The sequence below is a fragment of the Ictalurus furcatus genome, chromosome 11 (genome assembly GCF_023375685.1).
Source record: "Ictalurus furcatus strain D&B chromosome 11, Billie_1.0, whole genome shotgun sequence".
Classification (NCBI taxonomy): Eukaryota; Metazoa; Chordata; class Actinopteri; order Siluriformes; family Ictaluridae; genus Ictalurus; species Ictalurus furcatus.
In genome coordinates, this window is record NC_071265.1 from 17,584,574 (window position 1) to 17,600,853 (window position 16,280).

At 40.6% G+C, this 16,280-nt stretch overlaps 1 protein-coding gene across 8 annotated transcripts in view; it reads left to right on the plus strand.

Moving 5' to 3' along the window:
* The window catches only part of nav1b (neuron navigator 1b), a 104,968-nt gene that overhangs the window by 69,836 nt on the left and 18,852 nt on the right, over nucleotides 1-16,280 (plus strand). For 4 of the 8 annotated variants that reach the window (XM_053636531.1, XM_053636530.1, XM_053636535.1 and 1 more), the window contains 10 exons: nucleotides 132-270; nucleotides 6,738-7,041; nucleotides 8,804-9,542; nucleotides 10,187-10,594; nucleotides 10,893-10,934; nucleotides 12,555-12,709; nucleotides 13,791-13,967; nucleotides 14,752-14,804; nucleotides 15,044-15,067; nucleotides 15,420-15,497. In XM_053636531.1, the coding sequence (XP_053492506.1) occupies nucleotides 132-270; nucleotides 6,738-7,041; nucleotides 8,804-9,542; nucleotides 10,187-10,594; nucleotides 10,893-10,934; nucleotides 12,555-12,709; nucleotides 13,791-13,967; nucleotides 14,752-14,804; nucleotides 15,044-15,067; nucleotides 15,420-15,497 (2,119 nt within the window). The remainder of the gene's footprint in view (nucleotides 1-131; nucleotides 271-6,737; nucleotides 7,042-8,803; nucleotides 9,543-10,186; nucleotides 10,595-10,892; nucleotides 10,935-12,554; nucleotides 12,710-13,790; nucleotides 13,968-14,751; nucleotides 14,805-15,043; nucleotides 15,068-15,419; nucleotides 15,498-16,280) is intronic. The other 4 variants (XM_053636532.1, XM_053636536.1, XM_053636537.1 and 1 more) reach the window with 2 other exon arrangements.

Consider the following 16,280-nt stretch of genomic DNA (forward strand, 5'->3'; position numbering starts at 1 on the left):
TGTATGTTTTTGAAATTGGTATACCAGAGATAGCAAGTGGGCCAGCAACCAAATCATAGACAGGATCTATTTGTTGTCAGTTAAAACTTAAAAAGCCTGTTTGTTTGTTTTTTGTCCATGTCTGTTTGCAGGTGGGATGAGAGCAGCTCCATCAGCAGTGGTTTGAGTGATGGCTCTGATAATCTGAGCTCAGAGGATCTGAATGCTAGCTCCTCACTGAACTCACTACCCACTACACCAGTCGGCTCCCGACGGAACTCCTCCATAATGGTAAGTTTTCTTTCACGAGGATTGACTACATAGTAACTTATCATACGAAAGGAATAAAAACATCTGCTTCTGTTCTGCTTGAAAATATAAATATAATAATCAACAATGGGGTGGCGAGGCAGCCCGTAAAGCACCCTCAAGTTGATTATTTTCCAATAACAACATGACCTGAAGTGTTTTATTCTTCTTATATAACAGCAATTTTTCAACAGTTAATTTTTTATCTGATTGTTCAATTTTAAATTCAGTTTTATTAGGTATAGCCTTTTAACAATGGACATTGTCCCAAAGCAGCTTTACAGAAATATATCAATTCAGGATATAGATTTTACATGTATGAATGTATTCTTAATGATCAAGCCAGAGGCGACGGTGGTAAGGGGAAAAACTCCCTGAGACGCAATAGGAAGAAACCTTGAGAGGAACCAGATTCAAAAGGGAACCCATCCTCATCTAGGTAACACTTTATAGTGCGATTATAAATAAATCCCTTCTATAAATGTGCTAATACTACGTGGTCAAATAGTGCAGTTGTGTAACCAGGAAAATTCATTAGTTTTTACTTGAAGTCTGTTTTGTTGAACTTCTCCACTGTTCACTGATGGAACTGTGTATGGCAATTGCAGTCCTAAGGCTGTCATAGTAAATGTAGTCCTACGCCATCATAGAATAACTGTTCATATAAATTGAGGTCCAAAGCCATCTTATGGTTTACAAGTGGTACCATCCTCAGCAATCCCAGTGATCTTTAGACTGCTGCATGTGGTGCCATCCTCAGTAGCAGCACGTGACTTCCAGTTGATGAGAACTCCAACCAGATGTAGGGCATCAGGATGGATCGGGCAGGTTAGGAGAGCAGAAGGGATCAGGATCACTGGCATCTCAGGAGTATCATGTGTAGCTCAACAGAACGAGAGAGAGAGGGAGAGATTATTAGGTATGCTGATTGTCTTGTTATTGGTTAAGGACGATGTACTTTGCGTCAGTTTTTTTTTCATTGAAGTAGGCATTGTGGATCATAAAAGACCAAAAGTTCACTCAGGTACTGTGGTGTGAGACCATTCAGTGCTTTATAGGTCAATAGTATTATTTTATAATCAATACGAAATTTTACTGGGAGCCAATGCAGTGTGGATAAAATCGGGGTGATGTAGTCATATCTTCTGGTTCTGGTAGATTATGCTTTAATACAGAAAGAGATAGATAGCTAGTTAGATAGATAAATAGATAGATAGAGTACTTGCAACCTTGTTTAGTTGCATCAATACAATACACAAGGCAGTAAATAAAATGATCATTAGTGAAAGAAAAAGTGATTGTAGTGGAAGTGATCGTAAAATGACGGTCAGTGGAATGTGAGATAGTTCATATGAAATGAAAAAAGTAGAATAAGTTAATAAATATATTGTGGAAGTGTTGTATCATTGCACAGTTAACACAGCGTGGGTGAGTTATATAGTCTGATAGCAATGAGTATGAAGGACCTCCTGTACTGCTGTTTGCTGCTCTGTGGCTGAATCAGTCTGGAGCTGAACGTACTTCTCTGCATAGTCATATGTTTATGCAGGGTGTGAGAGACATAATGTTACTGTCAAGTTACTAATATTGTGAAATGTCCATGAAACGAGTTAGTTCCTGTTATCTCTTGCAACTATAGCGATGAACATTTTCTTTTCACTGACATAAAGTTCATAAGAAAAAAATGCTGCTTGTCGTGTTACTGAGAAACCACAAAGCTCTCTCTGTCCTCAAGATTTTCCAGGAACAACCGTAATAGGCACCATATCAAAAATAACACACGTTTTAATCCAATTTTGAGGAACGTCTGCCATACAAGGTCTACTATAGAAATAATAATGTAAAAAAACAACGAGCAAGTGCAGTAATATAAAACTGATTTACCTTGCAGTTGGCATTATTGTCAGAGGTGCTGTTACAGGAAATTAACCACCTTCTGGCCAATCAGATTTGATTATTTATCAGTGCCGTGATATAAATCTCTTACACCTGAGTGAGGCTTGTAGCTCGTCATGTAGCAGCATAGAAATGATCTTGGAGAATTTATTTTTGTAGAGGTTAAGCAAAAATACACTTGAAGCCATTGTGGTGAAACCTTTTTTTTTTTTTTTTTTCATGGCACTTTAACAAACCTAAATATTGTGACACATCCTATGTTATAGAAATATGATCTATCTAAAACCCTCAGTTTACTTGCAAAATGATCAGCCATGTGGTTAACACGATATACCAGTAACTATGAAATATTGCAGAGCATCATTCAGTACTGTGTAAACACTACATATACAGTGCCCTCTACTAATGTATTCAACCTTATAGAATTATAGAAGACTCAGAGCTGTTATGTTGGCAAAGGGAGGTAGCACAAAGCATTGACTAAAAGGATGGCAAAAATCGTTGCACACCTATATTTAACAAAGATATTTTTTATAAATCTGTGTTGTTTGCAGTTGTTTGATATCCATGAGAGTATTTTAGTGAATTTTTTGAACAAAAGATCAAAAGGTTAAACAATAAAGACAAGTTTTCACAGCCGCCTTTGCTCATATTTACCAAGGGTGCCAATATTAGTGGCACTGTATATAGATAACACAACAGCTGTAGTTTTGTCTTTAAAAAAAAAAAGTTTTTATGTTATGTTTAGGTATGGGCCATGAATTACAGGCAAAAATAACTACTTTAGTTTTTTTTCAGGTTTTTTGGTATAACAAAATAACATCCAGTGATTAATTTGATAAAGAATGCAGGGGACCCCTTTAACTGTAAAAATAAACAAATAAATAAATAAAATTCCACAGTTTTATGTACATAAACAATATTTACTGATATTTGGATTACGTGTACAGCAATAATTTGCTTGTTTATTGGATCCATAGACATTCCATACAGGATTTCCTTAAAGAATTTTTTTTGTGATCGTTGCAGCCAAAAATCTTTGATTTTGCTGCGGCTTTTTCAAAAATTGCGATGCAGCTTGCGGAGTTTTTGTGCTTTTTTTGGTTGCTGAAAATTCGTGAAATTGTACGAAATTGTTTTGCACGGCCTTTCACAGTGCTGTTTGTTGACCTTTTAGCTATACTCGTGTACGACACATGCGAATCGAAGAGTGCTTTAGCTAAACACGCTTTGTGATGATGTCACATGATGCATCTTTGCCTAAATCTGCGGTAATTTTGAAAAATTGCAAACTCCTCTGGATATTACAGAATTTGCTTGATTTTTCATTTATTTATTTCTGTGATTGAAAAATCCCGAAATCCTGGATGGACTGCGTAGAGCATTTTATTACTGAACTTTCCACTGATAGGTCCAGATCTCACAGATCCCACATTCTCCATACCACTGGTGTATTTATTAGCGACAAATTAAATGTATTATTTTGGGTTCTGCCACTGGATTTCCCAAGTTTTTAATATTAGGAGAAGACTCCCCAACATGTACCTTTTGCCAGAATCCATTATCCATTATTTTTTGGTGTGAATTTACTGCTTGTGAATTGAAACACTCATCTGTGTTAGTTTAAGGTTGACTTTTCAAAATGCTTCTGTCTGTATTTAATAAAGTTGTGTGCATGGGCACGTGCGCAATTCTTTGACCTGTGTCTGTTCCGACCACAAAAAGCCCCAAAAAATAACAACCGAAAATCGCGCAACACAGAATTCAGAACCTTGCGAGAGTCCTGGCTTTACTTTTTTCCTCCATTTGAATTGAGAGCATCTGAATCATATGGCATGATTTCTTCCTGGCCTGAAATGTATTCTGAGCAGCGTTTACTGAAATCTCTGCTTAATAATACTTGAAATTAAATAACAAGTGCAGAAATTCAGGCTCAGCAGGACCGAAGAAATAAAACCACATTAATAGACTTGCGGGGTTGGTTGCTATGGCAATGTGGCCTGCTTGAGATATTTTAATATAATAGATACATGCAAGCTTTTGTAACAAATTCTTAAAAGACAGGACGGCAGATTTTGGCGTTAATGTTGATGTTTGTTGTATCATGTGTCGTTCATATTTGTATGCATTTTTCCACCATTCATGTTCAGCATTGCTGACAGGGCAATAAATGCCAATCACACATCTTTTCGGACCCGTAGATAGTATGTCGGGTCTCCTTTACTTCAGGAGCTTCATAGCATTCCTTGCTGGCTTTTCCATAGAGGAAATACTACTTGTCAAGTGAACTAGCATATGGCTGAGCCATTTATATATTTCAGAGTATGTTATTATCTTCAAGTCGTTATGGTTGTATAGTCACCTAAATCATTTGACTGCTGTATTTGTGTTTTCCATTACAGCCTACGTGAAAATGTAATATCTTGCCATGTTTCATCATCATCATACCACAGACAGCACATGGCTAAGCAATAATGCTACTTTAATGATTAGCCATGTGGGAGACGATGTGGCACTTTCCACACGTCGGTGGATAACTTTTGATTCCAGTGCTTTTGCTGGTACGTTCATTCAAGCGCCTGTTCTGTGCTTTTTGCATGTTTTTACACTCAGTGTGAATACCAGTCCAGACCCAGGACTGGTTCTGATTGTTTGTTGGAGGGGTTTATAAAGTGCAGGTTTGCTTCCACATAGAAGAATTCCACTGGAGTTGTGCAATTCCATACACCACTTTTGGGCATGTTGGTTTGCAAAATGGTAGGCACCAGGTTCATCCATGTGATGACCAACACTAAAGTGGTGAAGAATAGCACTTTTTGGATGCATGGAATTTCATCATGCAGGAATACCTGCAATATATCACGTATAAGAAGATTTTTAGTCATGCAGGCCAGCACGACACATGAGTTGTTCACAGTTCACACTAACATCGCAAAAGTGAGCTAATTACAGTGTTCCAGTCCTGTGAAAGTCTGGTTTTACATAACGAAAGTTACAACAGGTAGTACCGTGACATTACTCAGAGCAGACAGCTTCCACACCTGATTCGGACTGCACCACAGTTTGGTGGAAGTGAGCTCCAGACCGTTGTTTGCAAGTGGACCAGGGGTCAGTTCTCTAAAAAACAACTTTTACACCAACCCCTCCAAACTCTCTGTGCAAACGCCCCGGGTCCAAAATGTGACAAAACATTACCCGAGGTGACATGAACAAGAGGAGCAAAAGTAGTCCTCGGTTGAGGATCAAGACAAGGTTAATTTCTCTGGAGCAAACTTAATGTTATGTTTCCTTAAGCCCGACAGCAGTCTCTCTTTCTCTACCATGTTTGTCTATAGCAGTGGTTCTCAACCAGGGGGACACAGGGAGATCGGAAGGTGGGTGCGAATTGTTTTCAAGAAAACCACACAGACAGGGCATCATTTGAGTGCTTGGTGTATTGTATTGCTTTTCAAATAGAGTGTGTATGAATGAAAAACCCCGCGTTCCCTCTCCCTCTGCGTTTTCTTTTTGCTGGGGAGAGGCGGAGCTTAGCCTGACTTTTATCTAGCTGTCAGTGCTGACCAGTGTCTCTTCAGACCTCTTTAGTGACAAATTTACTGACTTTTTGGACAAACCTTAGCAACCGCTCTCTTCGTCTGCTCTGTTCAGTGAGGGGCTGAGAGCCGGAGATTTAACAATGTCATGGATAACGAAACGCCCTTCGTCCCAATTCACATCATTCGTATGAGAATGTTTTTAGAACGCAAGACGAATGGAATGCAACATGTTTTACATGTAAAATAGTACACATTATTACAACCTAGTTCTCTTGTTCAAAGTAATTATAGTGTTCAGAAACATTTTATATCATTCATGTTCCATGCTTGTCCGTTATATAGTTTTATAAAAGTCATGTTATTTTTTAAAAATCACAAGTTATGAAAAGTAATTTAAAAAAAGTACAAAAGCAAAAAAAAAATCTATCTATCTAACTAAACTGATTATAGTTTAGGTATACCTGTCTCTCTCTCTCTCTCTCTCTCTCTCATATATATATATATATATATATATATATATATATATATATATATATATATATATATATATATATATATATATATATATATATATATAATATATATATATATATAATCTCTCATTATACCTGGTCTCCTCCAATATGGGGGGGCCGGGTGCGTGCCATGTGACCGGGGAGGCTTGAGGGGGGGAGGCTTTAGTTACAAAAGGTTGCGCACCTCTGGTCTATAGCAATGCGGGTTCCATATAACGATCAGCATTTAAATAACTGCTTTGCAACAGACAAGCACATTCAAAATACAAAATAGTATGTATGTGTAGACTGTGTGTTTTATGCCTGATTCGAAACAAAACCAAAGCAAGTATCATTTTGAAATTTTCGATCCAGAGTACTTTTTCTCTTTATAATATAAAACTATTTTAAATGAGGTTTCCAAGCAGTGCAGTTCAACATCATCCAGTGGATTTACTGAATAGTCTGGCAGAATGAATGATTGTGTGTGTGTGTGTGTGTGTGTGTTTGTGTGTCTTGTCAGCTGCGTACAGATGCAGAGAAGCGCTCTCTGGTGGAAAGCGGCCTTGCTTGGTACAGCGAGGACAAGGCCTTGCAGAAAGCAGACAGTGGAGCCTATGAAACCGGCAGCCTGAAGACCGAGTCCTCTAGCAAATACAGAAAGAGCAGACCAGCAGAGGGCGCTGCGCAGGAGAAGACCCCGAGACGAGAGCTGAAAAAGCCACAGAGCCTGGGACAGCCAGGCAGCTTCAAAAAGGGCCAGACTCCTCCAGTAGGCGTCACATCTCCCATCACACACACGTCACAGAGCGTGCTGAAAGTGGCAGGTGAGAAAGAGCGATGCATTTCATCTTACCGTAGTTCCGCTCGTTTCGCAGTTACACATGCGCATGATCCAAAAAGACAAGACTGTCAAATCAAGCCTCCATTCACAACAAGTGTATAATAATGCACACACACACGCACCTGCACCATTGTTGCATTCCTTCTCAACATCAAAGCTTTTCCCGCATGTCTTGATGACAGAGATAGGATGATCCACGGTAAATATGCATATCAACTAACATGCAGACAGGAAAACACCACGGCTTATCTGCGTTATTTTACCATATCTTTACCATATCTCCGATCTTATTCAAACATAAAGCCTTTTTTGTTGTTCAAATGTACCGGCTCACTCAACCAAAAAAAAGGATGCGTTAATGGGTGGTGATATGTTTTTTCACTAGCCGCCACTGTCAAACATAAGCTCTCGGAACGAAGACCAGATGTAGTTCTGCCCTCGGAATAATGTCTCTTCAGCAAATATCACAGTGCTATCACAGGAGATGGAGGGAGTCGCTGTGTAGCGGATGCCAGAATTCGATTAGCATAAAGCCTTTGGGAAGTTGGGGAGAGATCTTAATCTGACACGGCTTACTTCGTGTACTGCTTTTGCGTCTAGACGGTAGCTTTGCGTAATATAGAAGTTTGAACAATTTCTGTGAACGAGGTTGTTCCATCCATCGCAGTTGATCAGATTCATTTTTGATCGATTTATTTAATCGGATATACGTTCGTTTAAAGGCAAACATAATCAATGGTCTTGTAGATTCAACATAGATTGTATTTTGTGTTCGAGTGGCCATAATTTAAAAAAATGTAACCAGCAATATTATAAATAAAGTGTTATACTCACATTGTAGAGTAATCTCGATGCAGGGATTAATGGTACGGAAAGCTGCAACTGAAACCTTATTGAAAACATATTCTGCAACAGTATAATGTTAGAAGCAGGCGTTCATAGATTTAACTGAGCCAAGTAGCTACAGTGCATAATTTAGAGTTGTAACTGGATCCATGCTTTTATAAACCTAACACTCATTTTAAAACGTTAAGAAGCTTACCTGTCTCAGAGGGGGTAAGCAAGCAGTTAACTTGCCTAGCAAGACTTATAGGACAGAGTGACTTTTTAGGCGCAGGTATTACTTGCACTCTTATTAGCGACATGCTTTAACCCGACTCCTTACGGACTGTACTCGCCCAACTTCTTACAGCAAGTAGACTGATCTAGGGTCAGTTTCTGCATGTCATATCCTGCATGTAGACCGTTCTATGGGTAGAAGTCAGCCGAGTCTAGACCTGCTTTCTTATCGTGATGCGAGATGCTCAGCAGCTGCGCCGTGTGGTTTTGAAGTACTTTTTTTTTTATGAGTTTGGCTGAGGCGTTGTCCTCTGTGACCGTTTAGATGCTATCCGATCGCACTGTGTCTTAAGTAAATACAGATGGATTTGTGCTTTGTTGTCTTCATCTATATGCTTTGAGAAACATTAAGTAGATCCAGATGCAGGTGAGTAATGCTTACCCATGCTGTACACATCACAGGAACTAAATTGAGAAGAAAGGGACGTATGCTGATGGTGTTTGTCATTCAGTAGCGTAGTTACTTAGAGATTATGTTCTTATTATGCACAAAAAACGGAATGTCGAAAATGAATGTGAATTTCGTGAAAATGTTCATTGATTCATTAGCTCTTGTACTTTTTATAATTTTTTTATTTTTTCAAAATCCTACAGCCTCCACTAAGATGTTTTATTTTCTCTTTTAGCAGCTAAAGGAGACACCAAGGTTGTAGACAAGCAGAAGTTATCCCTGAAGACTTCAGGCCTGCAGCGTTCCCGCTCTGATGCAGGTCGGGACAGTGTTGAGCACCGGAAACCCCCCTCAGGCCTCGTCAAACCCACTGCAGGCAGCTTTGGCTACAGGAAAACACCGACCACTGGCACGGCCACCGTAATGACAGCAGGAGGTGCCACCATCTCCAGTGGGTCAGCCACAGTAGGCAAAACTCCTAAGTCCTCAGGCATCCCCACCAAACCTGTGCCTGGAGGAGGAAGCCGAAAGAACAGCCTGGATGCCAGCAACGGTGAGAACGGATTCCTTGCACCAAACGCCCGTGGCAGCATTCAGTACCGAAGCCTCCCTCGTCCCGCCAAGTCCAGCGCTATGAGTTTAACGGGGCGAGCTGCCTCTCGTCCTGTTAGCAGCAGCATTGATGCCAGCCTCCTTAGCCTCAAGCCCATGCCCACTTTACCTGCTACCATGCCTACCAGAGGAAAGGATGGCGGTAGCACAAAGGCAGGCAGCCGCATTAGCAGTATCGGGCCTGTTAACCAGACAGACAAGGAGAAGGAGAGGGCCAAGGCCAAAGCGGACCTGGAGAACATCTCTCTGAAGAGCGAGAACCAAAGAGAGAGCTGTGGAGAGAATGCAGAGCAGATCCACAGGACACGTAGGACCAGCACAAGCAAATACCCAGAACTGAGTTCTCCAACTACCACACCAAGGTTGGCTTGAACACACATAAAATGATTTCGTATTTATGTACTGAACAACTTAAATATGCAGAGAAGTACTTTTTCACATCAGTAGTCCTTGAGCACTTAAGCAATGTCTGCTACTAGGGATGTGACGGTGAGGACATTTTCCCACCAGTTAATCGACACGTGACGATGCCGGTAAAACCAGTGTTACCGGTGTGCTGCGACTTGGTCATGCTGAATTGAGCAGACGCGTTCAGTTTTTAATTGTAGCGGTGGCCAAGTGATGTAATCGGTATGCGGCCCGAACACCGGTTATCGCAGCAAAATCTGCTACTCAGTTATTTAAGGCATAATACAGGCTGTACTTGTTCTGTTAGCTCTAATTTATCAGTGAATAGTGTCGTTAGCATAACCTGATAACTAGCCAGAATGGTCAGAATGTTACTCTTTAAGACACATAGGGCTGTAGTGCAAGCTGTGTTTATACACGAATAGAACGTACAAGTCTTTGCTTGTAGCTGCACCTAGGTAGGGTTGTCTCATTGTCGACCTGTGTGGTTCTAATCACAGAGTAATTATTGAGTAACATTGAGAGTATAATAGAAATCTAGCACAACATTTCTCCTGACTAAAATAACAGTAACTATCTGTCATTGCCAACGTTCCAGAATGCTGGCCAAGTCTCTCGCTCACCCTCCGAGCCTGGCTCACCTAGACAAGCTGAACTCCAACAGCCTAGACTCGTGTGTGACTATCGAAGACCTTCCCCCAAAGATTCCTCCCTACTCCAAGCTGCAGGACCTGGTGGGCTCACGCGTTCCCTGCCGCCTCACACCCAGCCCAGCTCCAGTGCTCAACATCGACTCGCCAAGCTGCTTCTCGGGTCAGCCTCTTTCACTGAGCAGCTCCCCCCTCCTATACCCCAAGATGTCTGGTGTCCACCGCAGCATGGAGTCACTGTCTCTGCACATGAGCCTGCCACCCAGTGTGGATCTCGGGGACCAGGTGGAGGCCACAGGCAGGACTATGGGCACATGGGGAGCAGGCACTCGCACATCGGTCACCTTGAATGACAGGTGGGCTGGGATGTCAGGGTTGCAAAGATAAATGTGATCTAGCGTGGAGGGAAGTATTAAGGGCGTAGTATGGGTCTGAATCCAATTTTGCGCTTGTAACTACTGCCCTCTGTTGGTACAAGCAAAACATAGCTGTTGAATTCTCTGTAGTTCGACAGCCTACTGTATGACTGATTAAGACTGAATATATTTAACACCATTGTAATCAGTCAAGTTTGGTAAAATGTCTGTTGATGTCATGTTCAAACCAATGCTATGAGATGAGGTATTTATTTCTGCTATTGTCTCCATCTCTCAGTTTACAAACTGACAGGAACACCTTACCCAAGCAAGGATTAAGGTACTCTTACTTTACCATCACATCTCTGCCAGTCATGCTAGAACTTTACTGTTTGTTAACACTATATAGAGTTAAGCAGTGAGGTTCTAGAAAGAGTGTAAAAATGCTTGTTTTATAGGTTTGTTTTTTTAAAGTGAAAGTTAAGTATCTAACTAGTGTTGGCTAATGTTACAGCAGGTTCGAGCTGTTTAATCCTCTCTCTCTGATACTTCAGGGTCATACAGTTACACGGGACATTGACTATGTTTACATGGACAGCATTAATCTAATTATTGACCTTAATCTGAGTAAGACAATAATGTGATTAAGGTGTTTACATGAGTCGCTTTTAGAATACCCCTGTCATGTTCCTGTTTTACATGTTATAGAACATAATTATATTAACAGCCTGCGTCATTACGTCACCGCGCAACGCCGTCCGACGTTCCCCCAGAATTTCACGTATCAACATACAGTTCGTCTTTGTTATGGTACCGTATACAGTTTTGGGTGTTTTTATTAAATTTTTTTATGAACGCTTTAAGTGCAGTTAATTATTTGTCATGCTATACGTGCTAATAGACAACTGCTTGCACCTGTGGGTGTGTCCCAAATCGTGTAGTTACCATCTGTATAGTAGCCAAGATACATGTATTTTTCCCCACTACAGGCCTATAGTAGGTAAGTATGCGATTTGGGACGCGGCCGAACTCTCTTGTTCGCCGTAAAACGTAAAACTGCCGTGTGTGATCGTGTCCTGTCGCAAAATGCGGTGAAAACTCTCTCACGACGTTAATAATGTGATTAAGGTGTTTACATGTCTGTAATACATGTCCATAATGCGACTAAAACAGGAGTACTCCACCTGTCTTAATTAGATTATTGCTTACTTCGATTATGACCTTAATTGGATTAAGGTAAGTGAAAATAGCTGTTTACATAGTAGTTTCTTAATTAAAGTATGGTCTTAATCGGATTAAGAGTGGATTATTGTTGTCCATGTAAACACAGCTATTGACATCTCTTTAGGACCTCTGTTTTAGTGTTTCCCCAGCCCATAAATCAGTATTAATATTCTAAATATAACACAAATAGAACCAATTTGGCTAATGTTCATTGTTTTAATCGAGCATTCAGACAGCTTTAGGTATGAAGGGGGTCCAAAGTGGAACACGTCATCATGACATGATTTAGCAAGCCAGACTAAAAAGAACTGAAAGTGAGGGATAACTAATCTAGAATGATTTTTAGCAGCAATAAGAACTGTGCAGCTTGTACAACAATATGTAAAGTAATTATATGTACAATAATTACAAACACTAAAATACAAACACTAACTTTGGCGAAAATATGACTCCGTGGCATCATTTGCAATGCTTGACGTGATCAGCAACACGTTCATTAGCAAAAGAGAATAGATACGTGGTCTTGTACCTTCTTCCTTTTTTTCTTTTTTGCTTTAAAATAATTGTCATAAGGGCATGGTTAATCCTGTAGGTGGTTGGTTTGGGTTAATGCTTCCAACACTTTTTTTTTTAAAGAATTTTCTCAAGTTTATGGAGAAAACGAATGGGGAAACTTACTTCTCGAACCAAGTCTGTTCCACGCTATTGACCTCATGTTTGTTTTGTGTTCCTGCAGTCGCTATAGCAGTAGCCAATCAGAAGTAGAGGGGAAGGAGCGCCGCCACTCCCACACGATAATGAGCATGACCGAGTCCGAGAGCCCACCCCAACTCCCATCACCCACTCACTTGAGCCAATCCTTTGCTGGCAAAACACCACCCACCAATGTGGGTGAGTGCGAGTATAATCCACTGGCACAACGTTTGAAACCCTGCAGTGTCCGTTCAAGGATTTAACATGACCTTTATGTGAATTTTTATTTTATTCATTTTTTTTTTTTTTTTTAGGTTGATATCTACAGTTTTATTTATCTATCATACATTTACCTTCCAGTTTATTAGGGATACCGCTACCTGCTGATTCATGCCATCATCTAATCAGCCAGTAGAATCATGCGGCTGTAGCTCAAGCGCTTCAGTTAATGTTCTTCTCAAACATCAGTATGAGGGGAAACTGTGATCTCAGTGACTGGGATTGTGGTGTGATTGTCGGTAACAGACTTCTTGAGTCTGTTTGAGTAGTTCAGAAACTGCTGATCCTGGGATTTCCATGCACCGCGATCTCTAGAGTTTACACAAAATGGTGCGGCTAAACAAAGAAAACACCGATTAAAGAGTTTAGGGCGGAATGGTTTGAACTGGCAGGAAGGCACCAGTAAAACTCGAAATAAGCACTCTTAACAAAGCAGAAAAAAATCAGAGCACATTCAGCACGTCGAACGTTCAGGTGGATGGGCTACAACAGCAGAAGTCTGGAAAGAGGCCAGGCACCCTTTTTCTGATATCTGACTGCCCAGATTCAGTGTCGCCGAGATTGTATTGTTTGACGTGAACATCAACTGAAGATGAACATCTGTATCTGAATTATTTATGGAATTGCACCATCCCCCGTCCCCCCCGGCACATGATTGGCTGATCAGATAATTGCATGTATGAGATGGTGTACAGGTGTTCCTAATAAAGTGGACTGTGATTGTGTGTGTGTGTACTTATACTCAACATATTGTAGTGTTACAACCTGAAACTGAATATGCCAAGATGGTATTACAATCTCGGACATCTGAAAACATGATGATGGTAAAACTGATCATGTCATCTGTATTCCATTTACATTCCAGATTGATTCAGAGCAAGTTTTCACTGATTCATGAAGCTTTTATGCTTTTTGATGTCTATATGTTTGTGTGTACTGCAGCACTGTCTTGGTCTACTTCGTAAAATCCGTATACTTTTGTCTGTCTTGTCTCTCACAGTGGCTCCCATTACAAGCTCAAGCACCACCCCTCGCATCACTCGCTCCAACAGTATTCCAGCCAATGAGGGCAGCTACGACCTGTATGCAAGTTCCCCACTGGGAAGCTCCATGTCGCTGGCCGACCGGCCTAAGAGCATGATGCGCTCTGGATCCTTCCGGGAGCCTGGAGAGGATGGTGAGTCTGTCCATAGATGTTCTATAGATTAGGCAGTTTAGGGTGGTCATGTGACTTCTGTATTTCGTGATATCTGCGGTATTGAAGTGTAATTTGAGTGAAACTAAACGTGTGGCTGAAAAAATAACATGATCATAAACTGCGACCAAGCAATGATAATTAAACGCAGTGTTGTGGTCTGCAAGTTGCTAATTTATTGTTCTGTGGCTTCAAGGTAAAAACCAGTTACAGCTGGTCTAACTGACCAAATCCATATTCGTGAGGTGAATGTACTGAATATTTATATAGAAACTCGATATAAATATAAACTCAATAAAATCAAATGTCTGCAGTTGTCATCAGAAGCTAACGTGCCTCCAAAGGTTTTCAAGGGGTTCTCTACCCTCTCTGTTACTAAACACACCATAATCTAACTTTATTTTTTCTAATTTTTCATCTTCCCACCCTTTAATGGCACGCATGAATCACCTTTATGTCTGTAAATACACGTGACTCTCTGGTTGAATCTGTTTCATTATCAGATTGTACTGGGTTATTTGCTTTTCTGCCACACACTGTGTATGATCATTCCATTTCACGCATCACATGTAATTGTAAGATAAGACAACAACTTATGTTTGTGGGTGCGTCATCAAACTGGTGGGGTTTTTTTTTTCTTTTCTCGATTTTATGAAACCATTAAAACTGTAGTCGCTTTTTTTACACTACATATTTTATGAGCTCTATAATGCCCCCTGCTGTATTATTGGTGCCAGTTATTTTGCTGTATATTCGTTTTTTTCAGTACATGGTTCTGTCCTATCCCTGGCCTCCAATGCATCATCTAACTACTCATCAGTAAGTACGAAGTGTCCAGAAGGAAACACGCTGGCTAAATACTCTATATATTTTTACATTTTAATTACGTATTTTCAATCTTATATATTAGTGCTTTTTACCATATACAGTATATATAATGTAATTTAGCGATTATATATTAAAAAGCTGCCAAAATCTTTCTGTGCTGCACTCAATCCTGAGCTTTCTCATTCTGTCTTACTGCTCCCACCTCTGTTTCTTTCATCGTGCGTTCTCAGACAGAGGAGAGAATGCAGGGAGAGGTAAGTCTGTCCTGTCAGCACTTTCTTGTTTCATGTTTATGTCTATGGTTATGGCTGCAATCTTTGCTTCATCAATTGGCTTCCACTTTAAGAATGTTGTCTAGTCCAGTCCTGGTAGAATTGTATATTTGACTGCAGTTGAACACGCTATGCACGCCCTCAACTCACTCCTTTTATAAGCTGGCGTGGCTTACTGTTTAAAACATTCCTCATTTTTACGTGCATTTTATGTTATAAGCTGACATGTTATTTATGATAATACACATCAGTGTTTTCCAAAGAATCCTCATCAGTCTCTTGTTTGGTAGCGGAGACAGAAGAACTAATGGCTAGACTTTATCTTTCCTCACAGCAAATCCGAAAACTACGGCGTGAACTTGAAGCATCTCAAGACAAAGTGGCGAACCTGACGAGTCAGCTATCCGCTAACGTATGTACCGACATGTTCCAAACACCAGCAGTGCACCTCGTATGTGGCAGTTTCTTGACTCGGCTGCTTTCACCGAGACTCGCCTTGTTACGCTGTGATTTATTTATTTTATTTTAAATGTCTTGTTTGTGGTCTGTGCGAATGGTGTTTTGCTATTTTGTTAACATGTTCATGCGCCATCATTTAAATATTCAGAAATTCTCCTAGGTTCTTGAATAGTTATTTTTGTCTCCCGTTATTAAATCTAACATCAGGGGGCTCCTGAGTGGTGCAACATCTCGATCATCGTGAGGTCGTGAGGTTGAAACCAGACAGTGCCACAACCATCCAAGAGAGCAAAATCAGTCTTGCTGTCTTGGGTGGGACGGATGGCATACTCTGCCCCCTGTCAATTAAAGTGACACTGACCAATCGTGGGCATCTCTGAGCTCATGTATGTGGAAGAGGGTGGATGGTACATTCCTCAGAGCGTGTTCAGCTGACCCTGTGACACAGCATGAGCAGCAGATGTGGTGGCTTCGTGTGTCTTCAAGGAAGCATGTGTTAGCCTTCACCCTACCCAGTTGGTATCTATGGTGTCATTGGAGAGAGCTAGCTACTGGGTGGGAATTATAAAATGGCCAAATTTAGAGAAAATGGGGTAAAAAAATATATTTTGTCATATCACTGGATGAATCACTGTAATGATTGTAGATGCATAGCGTTCCACCTCTCACTGACAACGTTCACTAACCTACATCAAGCAGATCTCCCCTTCAAAAGCCTTTTTTTTTCTTTCTACAG